Source organism: Danio aesculapii, chromosome 10 (assembly GCF_903798145.1).
Source record: "Danio aesculapii chromosome 10, fDanAes4.1, whole genome shotgun sequence".
Taxonomy (NCBI): Eukaryota; Metazoa; Chordata; class Actinopteri; order Cypriniformes; family Danionidae; genus Danio; species Danio aesculapii.
This window is the reverse complement of record NC_079444.1, coordinates 40127825-40152341: the sequence shown is the minus strand read 5'-3', so window position 1 is coordinate 40152341 and position 24517 is coordinate 40127825. Positions and strand designations below refer to the sequence as shown.

The window sequence follows — 24517 nt, the reverse complement described above, 5'->3', positions numbered from 1 at the left end:
CCAGCAGCGCCCCTGGGACACAGGGTTACAATGTAACCTGCTCACCTTATGTTGAAGCTTGTAATATTTATATTATAACTAATTAACAACTACCTCATGTGGAACTCGGAATCTGCGTCTCATTTTGGGGCTGTTACTGTCCACCGAAGGTCGCATTTTAGGTCACAGGTGCATCCTTTGAGGGCCTTCCTGACTGAATGAATCAAATACGCTGTTTTCCATGAAGGCAACCCAGGGTGCTAAAATATAATTGGCTAAACTGGCATTGGGCGGGTTAAAGGGACCAAAACAAAGACTGACGTTCCAGTACGTAACGCACATTTTCAAAGCAGAATATCTGACTTTACTTAGCATGTTTCTTAAATATCTGCAAACATATTATGGTATTTTTATGCTTTAGAAGAGTCAAAAACTTACATACAGCACCTTTAACTTAATTCCTTCATGATGTCCCTACACAAATTGATTGTGGGGAACCCAGCAATTTTTACAGCGTGATGCTTTTCAAATAACGAACGATATCAAAGTCCTGCATCTAAAAGCATTTTCACTTATACTTGTGTAGAGTATGTTTCAAGTCTGAGATATCAGAGAGCCAGTGATGGCCTCACACATCCAGTAGAGTGGTCAGTAATGTTAATGGCTGGAGTCTCTGCTTGTGCACGTGGTTTAAAGTTAGTAGTCCAGCTGAGGAACGTGTGTTTGTGCATTGGTTGGACAGATCTGAGGGTCATGCACTGAGTAAATAGGGGACAGAAAGAAGAGAAGCCCTTCCAACAGCCTGTTCACTGAGCAGGTACTTCACCCTTTGGGTTATCTCATCCAAGGACCAGGACAGAGTTGAGGGGAACGTGGGAAGGGAGGAGAAGGCAGTCACCGAGGGACCCTTCCCAATCTAGAAAGGGTTCAGATTACGTTTTAAATGTCCAAAGGGATATAATGAGTACAAAACAAAAGAGAGAAGAGGGGCTATCAAAGCATACCAGATGTGATGATTCATTGGATTACCAGTTGAGTTAAAACCAAAGGAAATGATAATGAAGTGGAAGTGCCAGAGTTTGGTTTGCACTTACATTAGATGGCAGTGGCTGGAGAGTCAGGTTTGTGTCAGGGTGGACGGTCTCTCCTCTAGGGTGGTATTGCCTCAAACCTGAGCCGGTCTCATACATGGACATGGCCCTACAGCCACGTGGAGCTGCCCTGTGCGGGACGTCCTGTGGCCTTACCAAACTGTTAGGAGTTTGCCATTTCAGATTGCTGTTCTCATTCTGAAGAGAGTTCAACTGAAACCGAAAACACCAAGCAAGTTAGACATTTGTGGCTGTAGAAGGCAAGGCAAATTTATTTATACAACAAGAATAAAAATAACTATAAAAAATAATAACAACAACAGCAAAAAAAGAGGTTTAAAAAGGGTTTAATGGCCCGTTTACACTGAGTGGTACGGTATGATTCAGTTCGCTTTTATGGCCGTTTCCACTGTCAAAAGGCATACCGAACTGAACCATACCATACCACTTTTTCGGCACCATTTTGCAAAGGGTACCAAGGGTACCAAACGGCGGAGCTAGACGCGCAGCTGAAGACTATTGGTTTCCAGAGATGCATCATTCGCTCGTGCAACAACAAGCCAGAATGAAAACAAAGGAATGTTTTAAATACACAGGCGAGACATTACACCATAATAATATATACATATAATAACGAGCCATGGTCGACCCGAGCTCAAACTAACTTTGTCGTCATCTTGATAAAAAGCCACAAAGCCAAGAAGAACAAAATCTGCTGTGCCCTGTTGTTGTTTAACGAGCCCGTCTAAAAGTGCGAGTGATTTCACTTTGTCCAGAGAGCTCATTATCGCGTCTATATTTGAAATAAAGTACCCTTTGAGCTCATATTATTGTAATTGCAGATGTTACAGTAGGCTATTTCGCACTGTCATTGATCTGCAGTTATAATCAAATCATGTTCATAGAAAAGTTACTAATGAACATTTCTACACAAGTATTTATGTGTATAAAGCATCTGTTTTGTGAGAAGTGCTTCTCATATGATATGTGAACGACCCGTACAGCTTTACTGTAGACATTTGAGCGAAAATTACGTCGACTGAAACTTTCTGTCGTACACCACGCCCACCAAAAGAGTACTATTGGTACCCTTTTAGCAATGGAAACGCAAGCCTGATAAAGGTGACCCGTACCGACCCGTACAGTACCACTCAGTGGAAACAAGCCATAAAAAAGATGAGAAAAAGACACAAATAGCGCTGTCTGTCAGACGAAGCACAGTGCTCATTGAGTAAACAGATGTGTTTTAAGTAGGGATGCAACGATTATAGATTTTGAATGTACGATAATAGTCTGAAGAATCTTGGTTATCATGATTATCATGCATTCATTTACTTCAAAACACTACTAGTTAAGAAAAATCACAAGCATTTTGAAGTGTTATTTATTGCTGCTCAGTAACCAATTAATACAGCACAAAATAATAATAATAAAAACAAACAATAGTCCATTTCTCTTTGCACTTAAAAAAAAGTGAAAAAAGTTTTTGGCCTTTAAGCATGAGTAATAATTTTACATTGAAAATAAACAACAGAACAATAAATAAATTTAAAAAAAATTTAAAATTATATTTGTGTAGTGTAAATAGCTAAGTATTTCCCTTTTAAAGAGAACAAGTCGTCACCTTGGAATTATACGGTTCTATCTGCATTCTGAATGATTTTGAGATATTGAGCTTCAAAGTTTTTGCATTCCATATAGCAAACAGTATGTGTGTGACATTTGATTTTTTTTTTTTTAATACAAAGTCTTAAAATATAAATAACTTATAAAAAAACATCCCATAATGTAAATAAGCTGTCATTTAATAAGAATATGTCAATAACTCAATTTTGATAAAAATGTCAGATGGAACCTTATAATTCTAAGGCGACGAAATGTAGCCAAAGGCTGCAAAACCTCTGTCTGAAACGCACTTTTGATCAACTATATTACAAAATTATTTGCTATTTTTCATTTAGTTTTTTTAATTTCTCTTTGGAGTAGAAATTTGTATAATCTAATTAATATATGAAGCTGATCGCTCCAGTTCTGGTCATGTGTGCTCATGGCATTCTTTCAATTAGGTGCGCCTGGAAAGTGTGAGCGGCGCCGAACAAACGTGCGCACGCAAAAGATGCAATATGTGAACGGTCGTTAGTTAATAGCCTCAGCCATAGTTAATCTAGTGTGTGCTAGAGCTGCACGATTCAGGCTAAAATGAGAATCGCGTTTTTTTGTTTGAAATCAAGATCATGATTTTCTCACGATTCTATAGATGTAAAATAAAGGTTGATATGAGTAGGCTATCATTATTGTTATTTCTTAAACATGGTAAAACAACAATCACAATATTATGTGTAGTTCTACTGCTGGTTAAAATGCAAATTTTTAAATAGACTTTGAATGGTGGACTTGAATAAACTGTAAATATGTCCAGGTCATTAATGCACAGTAAAGTGATGACATCAGAATACAACTATTCATGATTCTGATGTTGAATTATTATGTTTGAGACATGCTTACAATCTGTCATTGACAACATTATAAGGCCATTTTTCCCACTGGACATTTGTCATTATCAGATTCCCTCTTGCATTATATTCAACATTATATAAGCTAGAGTAGTTTTACTAACACTGTTAAACATTTATTCTCATGCACAGCTTTTTTTTAAAGCGTTCGATATAAATAAAAACATTAAATGCTTGTCGTAATCATTACTTCAAATGCGATATGATTATTTAAATGATGTGCTCGCTTTCGGTTTCATTTTTACTGCTAAGTGCGGTTCATACTTCCCGTGAGGCTCCCAAATGATCGCTCAGTGCCACAAACTGAATGTTATTTACAACTTTATTACCTGTTATTCACAGACTATGCAGGTTCTGTTCACTAAAGTAGACATCAATTCACAGGCACGCGCCCACTCTCTCTGTGGTAACAGCTCATGTCACGTGTTATTTAGCGGCCGCGAATACATCATTAAATGAAGACAGAATTGACATTTTGGGGTAAATTATGCCTTATAAATACAGTATGTAACACTTTTAACACCATTTAAAGGTGTCCACGTTGCTGAGCAATGTGTGTAAAACAATGTGAATACTTCTGCGGCCGCCTTTGCTTCTCTCCTGAACCTGAAAATATGATTGGCAGAATCGTAGAAATGCTGGATTAAGATCGTCTAGGGGGTCAAATCGAGATTGCGACCTTTTTTTCGATTAATTGTGCAGCTCAAGTGTGCATGCGTGGATATTAGCCTCAGTTTACAAGCCTGAAACTTCAAACTAGCGCACAGTTGGCATAACTTTGTTTTGTTTTTTTTCTGTGCGAAAACAAGGTGATGAGAAGCCTGTGATTGAATGTGCCTAATGTTGGAGCACTTCTGATCATTTCTGGAAGTTTATTCCAGCAGCGGGTGAGCGTAGTAGCTAAAGGTGGAATTACCTAATAGATGCTACACAGGTGTGATCTAATCACTCACCTTGCTCTGCATGAGTCTCAGCTCCTCGCTAAGATGGCAATTGACCTTGAGGAGCTGCTGGATCTTTGCTTCGGAAGCGTTGAGGGCACTTTTCACCTCCATGAACTCCTGCACGGTGATGGGACTGTCTGACAAGTCTGAAGACTCGGAGCTCTGAGAGAAGAGATCATAGTTAGACTTGATCACACAAGGTTTTACATAATATAGATGCGTGTGCACAGTGCAAATTCTGATGGTTCGAAGATCGTGTGTTCATGCAAATGTCACAAATTAATTTAATGTGAAAATCATTTGGACCATGCTATACATAACGATTTTATCACTGGTGAATTCAGAAGCAATTGCATGAAATTTCATGCCAAAAGCATGGACAGAGGAAGACCTTGCTTTCATTGGTTTTTGTCTCTCTCTCATAATAGCTTTGTTACGATACGAGCTATAAATGTTTGCTACACATAAAACTAAATATTATGTATTGAGCATTTTAAACACCACAACTAGATCCAAAGTGCTGTACAGGCAAAGTTAAAATAACGACTATTATGAAATAAAATAAGATAATCACAATACAATACAAAGGAAGATTGGCTCGTTTACCCACACACCTCACAAATTTAAGCTGACAAGTCTAAAAATGATCGGGAGCTCATGAAGGCACTCTCTAGGCTCATTAGTTCCTCTCTTATCATACGAGGCATAACTGTAGGAGCATCCACGATTTTCTATGCAGCTTCTCATGATAGGGAAAAATTGCGTACGAGTTTTTGCAACAGCAAAGATTGTGTACGCCCACCTTTAAAAGGACTCAATGTACCTTGGTCCGCTCGTCTTTTCCAGATGTTGGTTCTTGCTCTGTATCCTCATCGGATGCCACACTGTCATAATCAGGCTGGTCCAGCTCTGGACTTTCACTGCCACGACGGTTTCCAATGTCCTTCAGAATTAACTCCACATTATCTAGGATGAAATAAAGGATGGAAGTTGAACTTTGTGCATTATTCAGTTAAAAGGATAGTCCCCCCCTAAAATTGTAATTCTGTCATCCTTTACCCTCTCTTCACCTGTTCCAAATCGTTCTTCTGTTAAACACAAATTAGGATATTTTGAGGAAAGATGGAAGCCTATAAGCGTTAACTTTTATAACCCGTTTCCACTGAGTGGTACAGTTTGGTACGCTTTTATGGCCATTTCCACTGTCAAAAGATACCAAATAGCGTACCGTACCGTACCACCTACCGTAGCACAACAAAAGGGTACCAAAAGGCGGAACTAGACGCGCAACTGAACGCTATTGGTTTATAGAGATTCGTCACTCGGTCGTGCATAAGCCAGGAGAATAAAAAAAAGGAACTACCATTTTTAAATACCCAGCCGAGACATTACACAGTAATAATATATACATATAATAACAATTTATGGTCGACCCAAGCTCAAACAAACCTTGTCGTCATCTTGATGGACTGCCACAAAGCCAAGAAGAAGAGCAGAATCTGCTGTGTGCCCTGTTCACGTGCGCATCTAATTTGAAATAACGAACTTCGAGCTGAAAATAATAACGTGCGCATGATTATTGAAGTGTATCTGACAACCGTTCCTTTCCGAAACGGACAAACGTTTAACTATTATCGTCGCCTTTTGGACTATTATGAACTCTGAATGATGGAATTACTCTCTAACAAGAGGTTACACGTGCCGGTGAAGATTAAAGATACAGATGAGAGGTTTGCACTGACTGTGGGCTATACTGCGGGTTGTTTTTGAACCGAAATAAGGACTAAATATATGATGTTAGTAGTTTATCTGTAATTGGTAACATATTGGAGATGTATGTGTTCATATATGTTGCATTTATTTATTTTATATAATCGCAAACGTTACAGTTACAGACGTTGTCATTGATCTGCAGTTATAATCAAATCATGTTCATAGAAAGGTTAGTAATGAACATTTTTACACAAGTATTTATGTTTAAAGCATCTGTTTTGTGAGAAGTGCTTCTCATATGATATGTGAACGACCCGTACAGCTTTACTGTAGACATTTCCTCGATCAAGAAAGATGTCGACTGAACGACTTTCTGTCGTACATCACGCCCCAAACCTTACCATTGGTAACTTTTTGGTAGTGGAAACGCAAGCCTGATAAAGGTGACTTGTACCGACCCGTACCATATTACTCGGGCCATTATAGTATTATTTTTTTCTACTATGGACGTCAAATATTACAGTTTTTCAGCTACTTTCAAAATATGTTCTTTGAAGAAGGTTTAAAAGACATTATGGGTAATTAAACTGTCCTTTTTGGGTGAACTCTCCCTTCAACAATAAGAGAGTAATCAAAGATGTTCCTCACCTTTAACATTATCAGGAGAATTCCCCAACTGACGTCGTTTGGCATCAGTTAATATATCAATAACCAACGTCGCAAACTCATGTGCATTAAACCTGGCCAGCTTCTGACGTCCCTGCAACACAAATCCCACAAACCTTCATCATTATCAAACCAATCCAACTGTTTTAAAAGGGTATATCCAGGTATTGTCAGTGTACCTGATTCCTAGTGGAGGAATATTCAGGGTTGACAGGGAGGAAAGGAACCACTGTGGTGTCAGTTACCAAGGTACTGTGGTTCTGCGTCGCGAGCCAGACTACAACAGCAAAAGTATGACTCCATTTAAAATTGAAAAAATTATATAAGAATAAGATGACAGAAGCATTTGATGGATCTTTTCTAACCTGCATCTGTTTCTCTTCTGTCAACTTCATCGTAAACGTCCATGGCTAGCTCTTCAAACTGATGATTGCTGAGCTAAGAGCACCAAAACAAGGTCATCATAGAAAAGGCAAATTTCCAGTGCCAAAAGCTGAAATAAACATGCAAAACCCAACCAGCCATTATAAAAACAATACGCTACTGTACAACTTACAGACTGAAGCTTCTTCTTTGCTGCTTTGGCCAGTTCTGACAAGTCAAGCCCGCTGTATGTAAGATCAAAAGAGCGGTTATCATCGTATCATAACTTGCTCCAGCAACACAAGCAAGTGCCATTCTGATACTTACACATTTCTTATCCAAATAGAGGCGGCAGAGAAAACAAATTACGCAATTAAGCTTTATATTGAAAACAGATTAATGGACACGTATGAAACAAAAGCTTATCCTACCTGTCTGCAATTTGAGGAATTATGAAGTGCTGACCATTTTTATGATCTGAAGAAGAAAAAGGAGTTCACTTTTCCCAATCTCAAATCTTGGAGGTGCATGCTGTGTTTTGCAAACAAAGACATACTAATGACTGACCTGGCTTTCTTCCACACAAGTAGAACGCTAGTCTGTCTGTAAGCTCAAATTGGATCTCCACCAGTCTGTCTGCGAGGTCCTGGTGCCCGGCCTGCCTACAGTGGGACAGATAATAGAGTATTTTTCTTCTATAAATCAATGTGCTGGTACCTTGAATGGATCAGACCAGGACGATGGCAAACATTTCATGTTAATTTACTCATCCACATCATTCAATATGTAGGTGCCCCTTCTTTCTTCAGTAGAACATTAAAGATTTTTCGTTGAATCTGTGGTCTATGGTGATTCTTATAACCATGTAATTGATGGTTACATTTTTTTCATGCTTCAAAATAAAATCCAAATCTTGATGACACACTTAAGGGTCTTGTGAAGCAAAATGATCAGTCCATGTAAGATATTAAATATTATTCTTGAGGTAGTTCATTATGATTTACTTTCTATGTGCGGTTTGATTGGACAGGAATCACAGGACTGATTTTTCTAATCCCCATAGACAGGAAATAATAAAATAGTGACTGCAGGTTGAAGGAAAGTAGTGGAGTAAAAGTACTGATACGGCACTAAAAATGTACTCAAGGGAAAGTAAAAGTACACATTTTTATAACTACTTAGTAAATTACAATTCCTGAGAAAAACTACTCAATTACAGTAGTTTGAGTATTTGTAATTAATTACTTTACACCACTGCCTGACAGTGAAGAAACAGTAATAATTCTGACACAAAAAGTGTGGATTTAGTGGTGATGTGCAAGGAGTTGGAGTGTCATTTTGAATGTGGTGGAATTCTCTTGAATTATCATAATTCATTTTCTTTTCGGTTTAAACCCTTAATTAATCCAGGGTCGCCACAGCGGAATGAACCGCCAACTTATCCAGCACATGTTTTGCGCAGCGGATGCCCTTCCAGCTGAAACCCATCTCTGGAAAACATCCATACACACTCATACACTACGGACAATTTAGCTTACCCAATTCACCTGTACCACATGTCTTTGGACTGTGGGGGAAACCGGAGCACCCGGAGGAAACCCACGAAAATGCAGGGAGAACATGCAAACTCCACACAGAAACACCAACTGACCCATCCAAGGCTCGAACCAGCGACCTTCTTGCTGTGAGGCGACAGCACTACCTACTGCGCCACTGCGTCGCCCATCATAATTCTCTATATTATAATGAATATAGATCAGGCGTTCTCAAACTCAGTCCTGGAGGTCCAGTGTCCTGCAGATTTTAGCTCCAACTTGCCTCAACACACTTGCAAGGATGTTTCTAGCAAGCCTAGTAAGAGCTTGATTAGCTAGCCCAGGTGTGTCTGAGTAGGGTTGGACAAAATCTAGAGCTAAAATCTGCAGGACACCGGACCTCTAGGACCGAGATTGAGAACCCCTGATATCTATCAAACTTAATATTATCATCTTGTTGGTTGACAAGCTTATAAATCAACATCATAATTGCAATAATAAGCATGCAGTGAAATTTAGATAAACACCAACACAAGCATATTTTATCATGTGCTCATTTTAACTGCATTCAATTAGGCTTTGTTGCACAATTAATGCTTTTGGATTAAAAATACTGCAGACTCTTACAGAACATAATATATTATTAATATGCATCTTCCCTACCTGGCGTAGTCAATAGGAGTCTTTCCAGAACTGTCCGGTGCTCCAGGATCTGCTCCATACACAGTGAGCAGCTCAGCCTGCAGCAGCTGACCTGCTTTAGCTGCCACATGTAGAGGAGTGTTGCCTTTCTCCTGAAGATGACAGAGAACGATCGTAATTCAGTCAATGACAACTTAACTTAACTTATTCCAATTTAATCATGCATCGACACAAAAAATCCATTTATACTGCCATGCAAAACACATTAATAACACAGTTGGTCAAAACGGAGACTGAGTTATGAGCAATATTTTACACTCATTTAGACAATTTTCAGACTTTCACATATATAAAAAAAAAAATCATAATTAAAAGGGAAATTGAGATCAGACCTCACAATTTAGAGTTTCTAAATTATGATTAATCTCCACAGATTTCCACATTGACTAACCAAACTAATTTTGGCAGAATCATAGGTCAGACTGACCTATCCTCAGATTTACTTTTTTAACTTCAGTCTTAGTATAGTTACTGTTTTAAGATTGCATGACAGTAGACATTAGTGATGACTTCTTCATGAAGATTCAAAACGTTTATGATGATAATGAATAAATTAAATAATAAATAAATATACAATTAAAAACAACAAAAATTTGATAAACTAGATACGATTTTTAACATTAATCCATGATAAAATTCTACAATTTTCTAAAAGTTTATGAAGTTTTTGTTTTGAATCAGTAGTTCGGAGTGAATATTGGCAGGGTAAACGTGACTATTATTTGATTACGGTTTAAAAACCTTTAAACAATTCAATGTTTCTTCATTGAAGGGAGATCTGTGTAATACAGTGGTCCCTCGTTATTCGCGGGAGTTATGATTTAAATATAACCCGTAATAGGCGAAATCCGCAAAGTAGTCAGCTTTATTTTTTAGAATTATTATAGATGTTTTAAGGCTGTAAAACCCCTCACTAAAACACGTTATTTACTTTTCTCACACAGGCATTACCATTTTCACACTTTTCTCTCTTGTTTAAACACTCTTAAAAAAAAAAAATTATTAAAAAAATTTAAAAATCAAACCTTCGTAGAATGTAATGTAATGTATTTTTTTATTTATTGCCATGTCAGCAACCAATTTTCATGCCAAGAGCATTTCAATATTAAATAAACTATTAAGAACAACAACAAATGAATACACAAGTTAAATAAGATGTTTAGTGTTAATATATGATAAGAATTCTAAAATCTTTTCTGGTGTCACTTTGTTAAAAATGTCCTTAAGAGAGTTCATTTCATTAAAAAGTCTTCTAGAATCATTAAAAGGAGGACAGTCCAGTAAAATGTGTTTTACAGTCAAACTTTTGTAGAAAAATAAGTCCAGGATTATAGAATGAACTCAAACATTAAAACCATTTGATCTTTATTTATTTATTCTGTAATGGAGCCCTACAGTCGCTACCTTTCTTAAGCATGTCCAGAGGTTTAACTTTTTGTGCGATGGTTAGCATCGTCGTCTGCCTATTGGGTGCTACCGGAGGTGCCTTTGACGGTGCAGAATGTTTCGTCAACATCATGAGGAGAAAACTTGCAAATATACAGTCCAGCACTTCAGAGTCACACTGCGAGTGATCGAAAATTTATGTTAATTTGGCAAGCTAGACGCATTCTGTACTGCACAGGAGACACGGCACGAGGGAGATTGATTAACAATAGTTTACAGCCAATCAGGACGCAGAACACAATGCGCTAATCAGGACGCCGAACACAAAAACGCACTATAGAAAAAAAGCATGTGAAATTGTACGAAAAAATCTGACCACTGTCCCATAAAACCTACATTAATCAGTGTTCATTAAAATCTCCCCCTAGTGGTGAATGACTGAACAGTTTTCATAGTTTTTAAAGAATCTTGGATCGGTTTTACGTAGGGATGCACGATATATCGGCAGCCATATTGTTATCGGCTGATAAATGCTATTCTTAATGATATCGTTATTGATCCGATTTCAAAATTAGGCCGATATCTTTAAGCCGATAAATTACGTAATTATACAGAACTGCCTACCTCGCACATGCGTGGGTCAAACTCGTTCAGACTTGTCTAGTGCACTATAACGGAGCTTTCCCCACATTGTTTAATCCTTCAAAGTCCGTCCTTTCCTTGTGTGGTACTGCTGTGAGTTAATAACACAGTAAGTAACCATATTCTTTATCATTGTAGATATGTTTGATAGAGCGTCATTGTGTATTTTGGTTTAAATCGCGTTAGGAAAAATATTACATGTGTAAACAATAGCAGCGATGCACATGTGCTAAACAACTTGCTGGGTTGTTTGTAATCCGATATGATTACTTGTTATTATCAACGCGTTGCTTGCCATGTGTTGTTGATGTAAGATTGTATTCAGTTTGATCGGAATATTCATAATGATTATAATGGGCGCACATGATGGGTATAACCACGCACACACATAGTGACTAGTGAACGGAATCAAGCAATCCAGCATAGAGGTTCTCAACCCTCCTCACATTCTGTCTTTAGATTATGCTCTGTGTTTATCATAAAGTCATCTGTGCTCAATGCTCAGGTGTTCTATAAAAATCTGACTTTCGAGGACAAATCTGACTCCGCTTCGTGTGTGGGTGCATCATCCAGCAGCACCTGCAGTTAACAGCAAACCTTTTATCGATAATTTTTCCCACAATTGACAGCAAGAATGAGCATAGAAGCGTTGTCTGACTGACAAGCAGCACCTACATGTGTTCAACAGAATCTGAAACGCCAAGTGGGACGAATTTATGCCGCATTTTCTAAAGTACATCATACAGTCTGTATTTAGCTTTTCACTTGTACGCTGGCTCTGAACTGTCAGAATACCTTACAAAATGCCTTTTTCGGACATTACATATTTGTACATTACTGTAGCACGTTTTATTCAAGAACATTTGAGCTGATTTCAGTTCTTTCACTTTCATTTTACATTTTATAGGAAATAATAAATTTTTGCCATTTATGTAAAATTATTAATATATGTCTATATAATCACCTTGAAATTTTGAAATTATGGCAATTTTGGCTTTGAGTAGACTATTCAGTTCATAAGATCAGTTAAAATTTATGAAGTTTTTAAATTAAAATCAGTTGTTCGCTGTATGAAAAAAATAATATTTTGAAATATTTATATCTATCAGCTATAGTATATCGGTTATCGGCCTCCAAATCTTAAGAGTTATCGGTTATCGATATCGGTCAAAAATTCCATATCGGTGCATCCCTAGATTTACGAATAGGCATGGGATGATAACCGGTTTCAAGGTATATCGCGGTATGGAAAATTCAAGGTTTTAAAACCGCCAAAGTTTTCCGTAATACCGTAGGTATATATTTCTTTGCCTGTTTTTTTTGGGGTTTTTTTCACAACTATTTTATTTAGTTTTTTAGGGCAACCGTACAACGAGCAGAAAAGGAACCTCGACATCAAAAGCTACTGCTCCAAAATATTTTTTATGTTTCTTAAAATAAATTATATAGTGTTTAATGGCGGGGGGGGACATTTAAGGGTGCCCCCAGACATTTAAGGGTGCTTTCACACCTAGACTTTCGCTTCAGAAGCTGGCACGTTTCCCCAGTTAGGGCGGTTTGTTTGGCATATGTGAATCCAGAAATCGCGTTCGGATCCAGGCTAAAACAATGTGAAAGCAACCTACTAAGAAGTTAATTTGAAGCAGTAATCACAATACCGTGATACCGTGAACCCATGATATTTTTATCATACTGTCAGAATCTTATACCGGGCCATGCCTATTTATGAATTTGGCATTTTATTGAGATATGTCTCCGACGAAAAGGAATAATATTAGTCTCCTGTTGGCCTGTTTAGCAGATCCCACAATGGACCAAACAATATAAAAGCCTTGCAAATTGATAAAAGATCACACATTATGCAGAAACTTAATATTTAACCATATTAGACAGATGCATTTGATAGGGACACTTTCACTTTAACATTTACAGCTAACATTACCAAATGTAATCCATGTTGATTTATTATTTGCTGCATTTACACATTTTGACCCAAGCATGTGATGTTTTGAAAGCTTCAAAACAGTAAATCAAATGGACTAAGCCGAAAAGAAAATAAATGAATGAAAACAGTGAATCATTTTGGGAACCAATTTGTTCAATTGTTCCAAAGCTTTTCCCATCACTAGACATTACTAATATTTAGAAAAAAGTTGAAATATTGAGGGCTTTGAAACTTACTGGATGGAAAAAGTTGGCTTGCGCTCCCAATGACAACAGCCTTAGACATGTTTCCAAATTGCCAGTTCTCACACTAGAATGAAGTTGCTAAAAACAAGAACAAATTCAGGATTTGGTCTCAAGACTTCTGAAGATCACATCAGACACAGATCTCCTCTTAATCTCAGTTTCATTTCAGATGTTTACGTAGATTTGTATAAAGTTTGTATAAACTAATTTGTATAAAGTTCCATTCATACCTTGCTGAGGTCTTTGGCAGTGACGCTGTCGTCTTCTCGACACGGCATGCGATGAACAAATGCCAACATTTGATATTTAGCCTTTATGAAATCTGTTTTGTTGGGGCTGAGAGAGAAAGCTCAAGTTAAAGTGAGGATGCTCATGTTAAAACATTCACTTTGCTGCAAATGTCCTGATGAAACTCACTGCACTCTGTCCTGAGGATTGGCTTTGCGTTTTCCACTCATGATGGAAGACGGATCCAAAAGACTGTGTTCCCAGATTGAATTTGCTCCATTATTGTACAGGGACTTCACCATCTGTGGACAAACAGCCAAACACTTCTCCTCAATGCTCACTTTCAGACATAATAAGCACATCAAATGCTGCAATGAGGCTTGGACTTTTGCAAGACACATGAGAAGTGTCTAGGCGATTGTTGTGCAACTGACCAAATATCTAAATTTAGCCCAATGCTTTGTGCTTTTAAGTATGGAATGGTTAGTTATTGTTTCAGATTCTGAATGTTAAATGAACATTTATTTTTTTTTCATTTAATTCTACAATTTACCGTTGTCAAGATACTGGAACTCGGTACTGAAATGTTAAAAACCTTCATTTCCTGCAAACATTTGAGCACATTCTTAAACGCCGTTGATTTGCCATTGTGTTCACATGCTCAACAGAAAATATCTGTTTTCATCCAAAAATGCGAATGAACTTTATGCGCAAAACTGGATTATCGCATAAAAGACGTGCGAATAAAGCAGAGTTTCCATCCAACGAGTCAAAGCGAACAAAATCATCACTTCCTGATTAACTGGCGCCAAATATCAACAGTAAAAACTGAATTTGCTGCAGTAGGAGAAGCTGTGTCAATCTTTTCTTCATCTAATAAATGACTTGCGCTTCAGAAGACAATCCTGGCACGCAGTGAACGCGCGGTGGCGTTTGAAGATGTCAGACGCGGAGCACAGACTCTATTGATTTTGGAGGTCAATAATAATATAATAACACTAATACTTAAACGGTAAGGCGTTTTAGAATGACCAAGACAACAGTTCAGATCGTTTACAGTGTGCTCAGCCTGCTGGTTTGTCCATTCATACACATTTTCATCATTACATGATCTCTTATAACAAAAATCACATGACCTTTTTTAATGCACATACTGAAATTTGTGCGGTAAAAGTGTTTCCATCGTAGTTTATGCGCATCTTTTCTTATCGAATAAAAAGTTCATCATACTCAGTTATGCGCATACATTTATGCGCATTTTCAAAATGTATGCGCATCATGGCGTTCCCATCAACCGATTTTTTATGTGCATATGTCAAATGCGCATAAAAATAGGTGGATGGAAACATAGCTAATGACTGTGATCGGCCTTTAAGGTCATCAGTTCACCGAACTCACTGCTGTTTACTGAGTCCAACTACAACGGAGCGTTTTAAAGTCACGAAGATCAGCTGGTCTGTCTATGCGCTGACATATGAGCGATCCGCTGATGAATTGACTTATCTTCACAGCTTTAAAACGCTCCAGTGTCCCTCTATCTGTGGTTACACTCAGTAAACTGCGGTGAGTTCGGTGATCTGATTCACCAATCACGTGAACAAATCACGGCCAATCACAGTCATTTCTGTTGAGCATGTGAACACAATGGCAAATTTAATAACGTGCTCAATGGCACTCAAACTTTAGTGGGAAATGGACGTTTATTTATATTTCAGAACCGATTGGTACTGAATTCCAGGATCGTGACAACACTACTACAATTTAAAGGAATAGTTCACCCCAAAAATGAAATATTTCTCACCATTTACTCAACTTCTATTAATTTCTTTTTTCTGAGCAAGACAAAGTGAGATATTCTGAAGAAATGAGCCATCGGCATCTGTTGTAGGAACAACAAATACTCTGGAAGTCAAAGACTTCTGCTTTCCAACATTTTATAGAGTATAGTCCTTCATATTCAACAGAAAGAAGAAACTCAAACAGGGTTTGGAACAAGTGGAGGAGGAGTACATGATGGCTGAATTTTCATTTTTGAGTAAACTATCCCTTTAGAGTTTTTTTTTTTTTTATTGAGGGACAAACATTTATATTTAACCACTGTGCATTCTAACATAGTATGAAAATAACGTAAAAATAATATCATGTGTGGTTATTCAGGCAGCAAGAATTTTTACATAAAACAAAAAAATTAAGTAGCACTGCAGAAAAAAACTAATATGGGGGGCTTAGTTTTATTATGATAGGATGGCATATAATGAGGTGAGGATGAGATTGAGAAAAGTTGAGACAACCTTGAGACACTACATGTTGGCACAATGAGCACTAGGCTATCAGCACTAACTACTGTATGTTTATAATACACAAGCACTGATGTTATATTTTTAGACCATTTGAATCATTTTAATTCTGTTTTAAATTAATCTCAAATATTGAATGTCAGGCTAAGAATTATTAAAAAACCCTTATTACTGAAATTAGATGTGATATATTTAGGACCAGGGGTGTAACTTCCACTGGGGACCCACTTTTCAAAATCTTGTTTGTGACTGAAAAAAAAAAAAAAGAAATTAACTGCAGTGAATGAGTTTCCCAGTGCTGGGTTGCAGCTGGAAGGACATCCGCTGCTAAAACATATGCCAGTGGAATCGGTGGTTCATTCCACTGTGGTGACCCCAGTGGTGTCTGTGAGTGAGTGATTTAGCTGCAATTTATATTACAAAGTAGTGATTCAGTACACCGTCCTAAAAAAAGTTTCTTTCTTTCTTATTTTGCATTTTTAATTAGTTAGTTAGATTGAGTTAGTTTAATTGATAATTAGTGAGTTAGTTTGATTGTTTAATCTGAGAAAGCTTGTTTAATCTGCCTATTTTTTTCCCAATTTCCTAACTAATCTGCCTACTTCTCAAAGCACAGTTACACTCTTGTTTAGGAGTCAGCTGTATAATATTTGGCGAACACTTCATGCATCTTTTCTGAAAAACATTTAACAAGACGCTCAGAGTTTGCACCATGATTGACCATTTCATGCATGCTGCACAATCAGAGCAGAACTTCCTTTAACCAGGGGTTAATAAAGAGAATGATGCATGTCTAAACTATGTTTTGGACTAGTTGAACTATGTTTTGGAGTAGTCAAATCTTGAATCATTCGGAAATATATATATAAAAAAAACCCTACAGAATGTGATGTATGCTTCAAATAAACAATAAAGAAAAACAGAAAAAAATAGGAGGCTGACAAAGCACAGACCACCGCAGTCTATTTCTGCTTGAGGAACTGAGACACAATGCTCTGCTTCCTTTTAATGAAGCTCAGGAAATATGCGGTGCAAAGGGGCTCTCCATCAGAGCAATTCTTTACCTGAAGCTGAGAGGAAGGCCAGGCGGTTTGGGTCAAATGCCGGACCTGAGAGCTGTGTCGACCCAGACCTCGGTGAATACTGCAGCATTCATCACAGATCAGAACACCGCGGTTGATCGAGGCCCAGCGGGAATCTGAGGAGGAGAAAGACACTGTGAAAATGTGTTGCACAATGCAGTTACAAATTCCCCTCAAAAGACATATCGTGACATCTCGTCTTTCAGACGTTCATGTTCCTTGTTCACCAAATGGCATTTACAAGAGTTTGCACAAAGTGTTTGACAAATGTATGCATGGGCTGACGTTGAGACGGTATATTAAATTTACTATATACAGTTGAAGTCAGAATTATTAATCCCCCTGAATTATTAGCCCCTCTGTATTTTTTCTTCCCATTTTTTTCAACACATTTCTAAACATAATAGTTTTAATAACTCATCTCTAATAACTGATTTATTTTATCTTTGTCATGATGACAGTAAATAATATTTGACTAGATATTGTTCAAGACACTTCTATACAGCTTAAAGTGACATTTAAAGACTTAACTAGGTTAATTAGGTTAACTAGGCAGGTTAGGGTAATTAGGCAAGTTATTGTTTAACGATGGTTTGTTCTGTAGAATATTTCCCAAATGATGCTTAACAAAGAAAGAAAATTTTCACAGTATGTCTGACAATATTTTTTCTTCTGGAGAAAGTCTTATTTGTTTTATTTCGGCTAGAATAATAGCAGTTTTTAATTTTTTAAAAGCCATTTTAAGGCCAATATTATTTGCCCCTTTAAGCTATTTGTTTTTGATAGTCCATAGAACAAACTATCATTACACAAAAACTTGTATACTATACTAATACTATACTAATTACCCTATCCTGCCTAGTTACCCTAATTAAGCGTTTAAATGTCATTTTAAGCTGTATAGAAGTGTCTTGAAAAATATCTAGTCAAATATTATTTACAGTCATCATGACAAAGATAAAATAAATCAGTTATTAGAAATCAGTAATTAAAACTATTATGCTTAGACATAGGTTTAAGAAGTCTTCTCTCCGTTAAACAGAAATTGGTGGAAAAAAATAAACGTGTTGGGGGGGTTGGGGTAATTCAAGGGGGCTAATAATTCTGACTTCAACTGTGTGCGTGTATATATATATATATGTGTGTGTGTGTGTGTGTTTGTGTGTGTGTGTATGTATGTATGTGTATATATATATATATATATATATATATATATATATATATATATATATATATATATATATATATATATACACATACATATATATACACATACATATACACACACACACACACACACACACATACACACACACAGTGTCTCAACACATGGACTACCTGGGCCCAGATGTATTAACAGCCGCCCTAAGTATTTATATTTAAGCCTTTTTTTATTTTATTTTTTTTACTGTTATTAACATTTTTTTGTATCCGTCTAATATAAACATACATCCGCGATCGATTAAGTAGTGAAAAATCTCTCGTTTACCCGTTTTGTTCTGTGTACGCGAGACCTGTCAACACTCCCACAGACAGTCTCACATGCTATACATTTTTGGGACAAAAACGTTGTCCGGCCCGGGTTCTCGTAAACTCAAACAGGAGTGTGCCTATTTATCTAGCCTAAAGGCTGATTTAAGCTGTGTTCTAACTAAAGGCAACAGCGCGCGATAGAAGGAATATTTCCATTACTAAAAGGAGTTTTGGTTCTAATCAACACCTGAAATTGATATATTAGAAAACGGCCACTATTTCCTGTAGCTGAGGTTTACCTCAGATCTTGATAATAAAAATAACATTTGAAATTGAGCTTCAGAACTGTGACTCAGTGCAAGCCAACACATATCAGTGATTCAACATGTAGATTTAATAATGTTAAAGAGGTTTAATATGTATTAATTAGATTATAAACCTTACCAATCCGTTTGAGTGCAGTGAGTGCATATTCTGTGCTTCTGAATTTCTGTATTTAAATGTCTTTCGTCTGGGGCAAACAGCTAAATTGCTCATCACTGCAAATCTCGTCATGTAGCATGTTGTTAGCACACAGGGTTACAATGTAACCTGCTCACCTAATGTTTACGTTAGTAATATTAATATTATTTGCTAATTAATAACCTCATGTGGAACTCTGAATCTACATCTCATTTTAGAGGCTGCTACTGTCCACTGGAGGTTGGACAGATGCATACTTTGAGCCTTCATGACTGACTGAATCAAATACGCAGTTTTCCAACAAGGCAACCCACTGTGCTGGAATATAACTGGCTAAAGTGGGATTGGGCAGGATAAAAGAACCAAAACAAGACAGCTGTTCCGGCACGTAACGCACATTTTCAGCTACACAGCCTTCAGCGTTGTTTTTCAGATGAACAAGAATGTTTACTTGGCATGTTTCTTAAATATCTGCAAACATATTAAGGTATTTTTATGTTTTAGAAGAGTTGAAAACTTACATACAGCACCTTTAAATCCATAAAGGGATAGTTCACACAAAATGTAACTGTGATCATTTACTCACGCTTCACATGTTCAAAAAAACCTATTAGAGTTTTTCTTTTCTTCTGTTGATATGACAAAATTCTGGTTTCATCCCTTGACTTTCATAGTTTTTTTTTCCTACTATGGAAGTGGATGGGTGCCAGCTACCAGCATCCTTCAAAACAGGGCCGCACAATATATTATTTCAGCATCGATATCGCAATACCTGAATCTATGTCAAATGGGGATTATAATTAACTTGAAATCACAGTTTAGAACACAAAACTTGTGGAGTTATGTTTAACTATAATGTTAAACAGTGGTACCCAAAGTGGGGGTCGCGGGACAATGACAGGGGGTCGCTTGGTGAATTCCAAAAGTCAAATAAATTTGATTAAACTATTAGAATTACCATATTTTATCCATAACCCACAGAAGATAAAAATACTAGTTAATATTTACATAAAAAACAACAACAAGCTATGAAAATAGTAGTTAATATTTACATAAAAAACAACAACAAGCTATAAAAATAGTAGTTAATATTTACATCAAAAACAACAACAAGCAATAAAAATACTAGTTAATATTTACATAAAAAACAACAACAAGCTATAAAATAGTAGTTAATATTTACATAAAAAACAACAACAAGCTATAAAAATAGTAGTTAATATTTACATCAAAAACAACAAGCAATAAAAATAGTAGTTAATATTTACATAAAAAACAACAAGCAATAAAAATAGTAGTTAAGATTTACATAAAAAACAACAACATACAAATATAGAGCAACAACACAGCAATAGTGTCAGGTCAATTGATTTTATAGCACCAGAATAAACTTTCTGACACCTTTACAGCAATTAAATTAATTAAAAATATACACAGGCCACATCTGAACTTTGAGGATAATCTCTGAGTGGCGGTCTACGCAATTAAACCAAGGATAGACTTGTGCTGAAAACTTTGTGCCCACCAGTCTCATTCGGTGGGGTTAATAATAAACAAATTAATAAATGATTATAAAGATTAAATGGTTGTTAGACTGTTTTTTGTGTTGTCATTATGCTGATGTTTATATAAGCCTATTGTTGCATGAGCAACGTTTATATATGTATATTTTACACCAAGGAATGTGAGGGTCATGAGTCACTGGCATTGTTATTTTGGGGGTCGTGGGCTGAAAAGTTTGAGAACCCCTGATCTAAAACTGTGAAGAATATTTATTTAGATGTGGTTATTAAGGCCACTAACTGTACAATTTCAAGCCAATTTAAAGCATTTGTAAACAAGAAGTTATAAATTTGGCTGCTTTAAAGAATAATTGTGCTTATTTATACAATGAAGACTATACAGTGTCATTTTGCATTTGATTATTGCAGTTTTGTACCTCAATACTGTCAGACTCCAGCGAAAACCATTTACTTCATTTTTATCTTTGTTATATTTTTTCTTAAGTGCTTTAACTTTATTTTGTATATTTTTGCATAATTTTGTATATTTTATGCAGATGCACTCCCCTACAAAATCTTATATTGTCCAATTTTGGTGAGCCTGTGCGAATTGTAGCCTCAGTTTCCTGTTCTTAGCTGACAGGAGTGGCACCCGGTGTGGTCTTCTGCTGCTGTAGCCCATCCGCCTCAAGGTTGTATGTGTTGTGCATCCAGAGATGCTCTTCTGCAGACCTTGGTTGTAATGAGCAGTTATTTGAGTTACTGTTGCCTTTCTATCAGCTGGAACCAGTCTGGCCATTCTCCTCTGACATCAACAAGGCATTTGTGCCCACAGAACTGCCCCTCAATGGAAATTTTCTCTTTTTCCCTGTAAACCCTAGAGATGGTTGTGCGTGAAAATCCTAGTAGATTAGCAGTTTCTGAAATACTCAGACCAGCCTTTCTGGCATCAACAACCATGCCACGTTCAAAGTCAGTAAAATCACCTTTCTTCCCTATTCTGATGCTCGGTTTGAACTGCAGCAGATCGTCTTGACCATGTCTACATGCCTAAATGCATTGAGTTGCTGCCGTGTGATTGGCTGATTAGAAATTTTGCGTTAACGAGCGGATGGACAAATGTACCTAATAAAGTGGCCGATGAGTGTATATCACAGAAAAACTATCGCAATGTCAGTTTTTTCCAATATCATTCAACCTTACTTTACAATATCTTCTTTTGTGTTCAACAGAAGAACAAATCTCATCCAGGTTTAATACCACATGAGGGAGAATAAATGAGTTCATTGTAATTCATCCCTTTTAAATTGAGATTTTAATGTCATCAAATTATTCTTGGTATGCACGTTTTGGTATAAAAGTTAGTGACATTTTAAGGAATTAGTTAAATTATGGTTATAAACATATGACTGATTATTTTTGAAATAGATCAGCACATATTTAAAGCACATATTTTACACTGAGCATAGGACAATCTCAAATATTGCATGACAATATGATGATAACTATGACCATTAAAGCATCGCTGCTGTCATCAAAGCAACTGATACATCTTATTTAAAGGGACAGTTCACAAAAAAAAACTTCTACAACCAACTTTTCTGAATTTCTTTCTTCTTTTGGACACAAAAGAAGATTTTCAGAAGAATGTTGTGGGGAAAAGCAGCAATTGATGCACAGTTGGAACCAAACATACTATGGAAATCAATGGCTGCTGCTTTCCGGTGCTCTTCAAAATATCTAAGGAACATAAGACACAAACTAATGACAGAATTTTAGGGTGAACTATCCCTTTAACTTGCTATTTGGGTAACCCAGATGTTTATAGATAATGCTTCATACATTCAGTTTTACAGTTAAAACGTGACAATACATACTGTTTACTAAAATAAAATTAATAAATAAATATCTATTTCCTTATATTGACTAAAAATACCACTGAAATGCTACTAATGTGAACTGCAGGAGGAATATATTGGGCATTATCATATTTTATTGTTATTATATGATAACAAATGGGCTAACAAATGTTTTGTTTCATTACCATTAGCTAATTATAATTTTGTAAGGGTTTTCTCCTATTGACTAAGATAATGGGCTGGACAATGTACAAATTATTAGATAAATCTAATTTTAAAAGGAGTTATTATTAAGCCGGAGGGCCTGGACATCATCATCATCATCATCATCATCAGTTAGCGGGTAACGTTATTTTCCATTGGGAATATGAGGACTGTCATTTAACCGCGTTCTGTTCCCCTCAGACACAAATCTCCGTGTAAATACAGTGTTTTCGTGCGAATAACGTGAGACTGAGCCCAGGTCAATTGCGTTTATAAGCATCACTCTGAATAAAAGCCAGCAGGATATCATCAGCTCTGTGTGTTTGCGTTTGTTTGCTGATTGTTTTGTTAGTCTTACCGGGCGCGCTGCAGTCTGCGCAGATCTCTCGGTTTCGCGCTCTGATGGACATCGTGCAGCTGCGTTAAACGATCATCAAAAACATTAATGTGATTAACGCATTAATGAACGAGAGATACAGATGTCGGGAGGACGTGTTTCCCCTTGTTCCTCCTTTTTTTCTGACGCCTTTTTTGACTTCCTGGAAGAGGAGGAGATCGCAGTCATGGGCGGGTTTTCTTCAGCACGACACACCGCGCTACTGCAGGCGAGCGACGCGAACGCGTTCGTTAACAGCTGACCAATAGCGCGCTGGATATTCGCGTCGCGTAGTGTTAGCGTTTCTTAAAGGGACCGTTTACCCTAAATTCGTTGTTAATCTACTCACCCTCAGGCAATTCTTTTATCAGCAGAGTATTAACGAATATTATTTGAGCAGTTATTGAGGTCAAGAAATAAAAACAAAATGTCTGCATCTGTAGCCTAATACCATCAACGCATACCACTACAGCGTTTACAGTGACCCAAGTTCAATTCCTGGCTCGAGGTCCAATGCCGATCCTCTCCCTCTCTCTGTTCCCCACACTTTCTTGTCTATAATCTATATAACATTAAAGGTAAAAACCCCTAAAAAATTAATAAATAAAATAAATGTATTAATGAATTATAAGACTCACCAAACACTGTAATTTCAGGTGGAAAAAAAGATGTCTTGGCCTGAGACTGGGTAAATTCTTTTGGTGAAATACCCCAAATGCTCCAACATTACTGGTATGTGTCTGCAGAGCCTAACAGAGTTACGTTAGCAGCAAATGCAAAGGAAATCTCAAGGTCTAATACAGTTATTATTCGGACCTTTTTGCAGTTATTTGCCTTATTTTTTAATTGTTTTTAATAAAAAATTTACATTTTTTATTTTTAAATACTGCGTTTTTATGAGAGTTTTAGCACACATTTTTGTTGGATTAGCTTGTCAGATGGTTATCATTACCACACCTTTTGATGCAACAAAAATAGATTTTATATTCATGTCTTAGTGCTTCACATAATATTTGATGTTTGCAAATATTTGTATTTATTTAAAAATGTGCATTGAGTTATTTAAGTTTTATAAATAATGTAATGAGATTACAATTTTAAATAAACATTTTTGAACAAAGAAATATATCAAATACTTATTTTTATATGCTAATATATCATCATCCATCATTAAAAAAAACAAACAAAAAACAATTAGGAATCTTTTAAAACTTGCTTTAAATTAAAAACGGTAGCCGATGGGCAAATAACAAACTAAATTTCTTAGAATTTGTCCATTTAATTATTTAAAAAAATTGATTTGTCTTGAA

General features: G+C 36.6%; 1 protein-coding gene across 2 annotated transcripts in view; it reads right to left on the bottom strand.

The window, feature by feature from the left end:
* git2b (G protein-coupled receptor kinase interacting ArfGAP 2b) overlaps positions 1–23343 on the bottom strand; it is a 40484-nt gene extending 17141 nt beyond the window's left edge. The window contains exons 1-16 of one of the 2 annotated variants that reach the window (XM_056466572.1): positions 23190–23343; positions 17314–17447; positions 14142–14254; positions 13955–14060; positions 13716–13802; positions 9468–9598; positions 7837–7931; positions 7701–7746; positions 7463–7514; positions 7272–7344; positions 7086–7183; positions 6889–7000; positions 5351–5493; positions 4537–4689; positions 1074–1283; positions 806–895 (exon numbers count right to left, since the gene is read on the bottom strand). In XM_056466572.1, the coding sequence (XP_056322547.1) occupies positions 806–895; positions 1074–1283; positions 4537–4689; positions 5351–5493; positions 6889–7000; positions 7086–7183; positions 7272–7344; positions 7463–7514; positions 7701–7746; positions 7837–7931; positions 9468–9598; positions 13716–13802; positions 13955–14060; positions 14142–14254; positions 17314–17447; positions 23190–23241 (1695 nt within the window). In that variant the 5' untranslated portion in view covers positions 23242–23343. The remainder of the gene's footprint in view (positions 1–805; positions 896–1073; positions 1284–4536; positions 4690–5350; positions 5494–6888; positions 7001–7085; positions 7184–7271; positions 7345–7462; positions 7515–7700; positions 7747–7836; positions 7932–9467; positions 9599–13715; positions 13803–13954; positions 14061–14141; positions 14255–17313; positions 17448–23189) is intronic. The other variant, XM_056466573.1, reaches the window with a different exon arrangement.
* Between the last annotated feature and the right edge of the window lie 1174 nt (positions 23344–24517).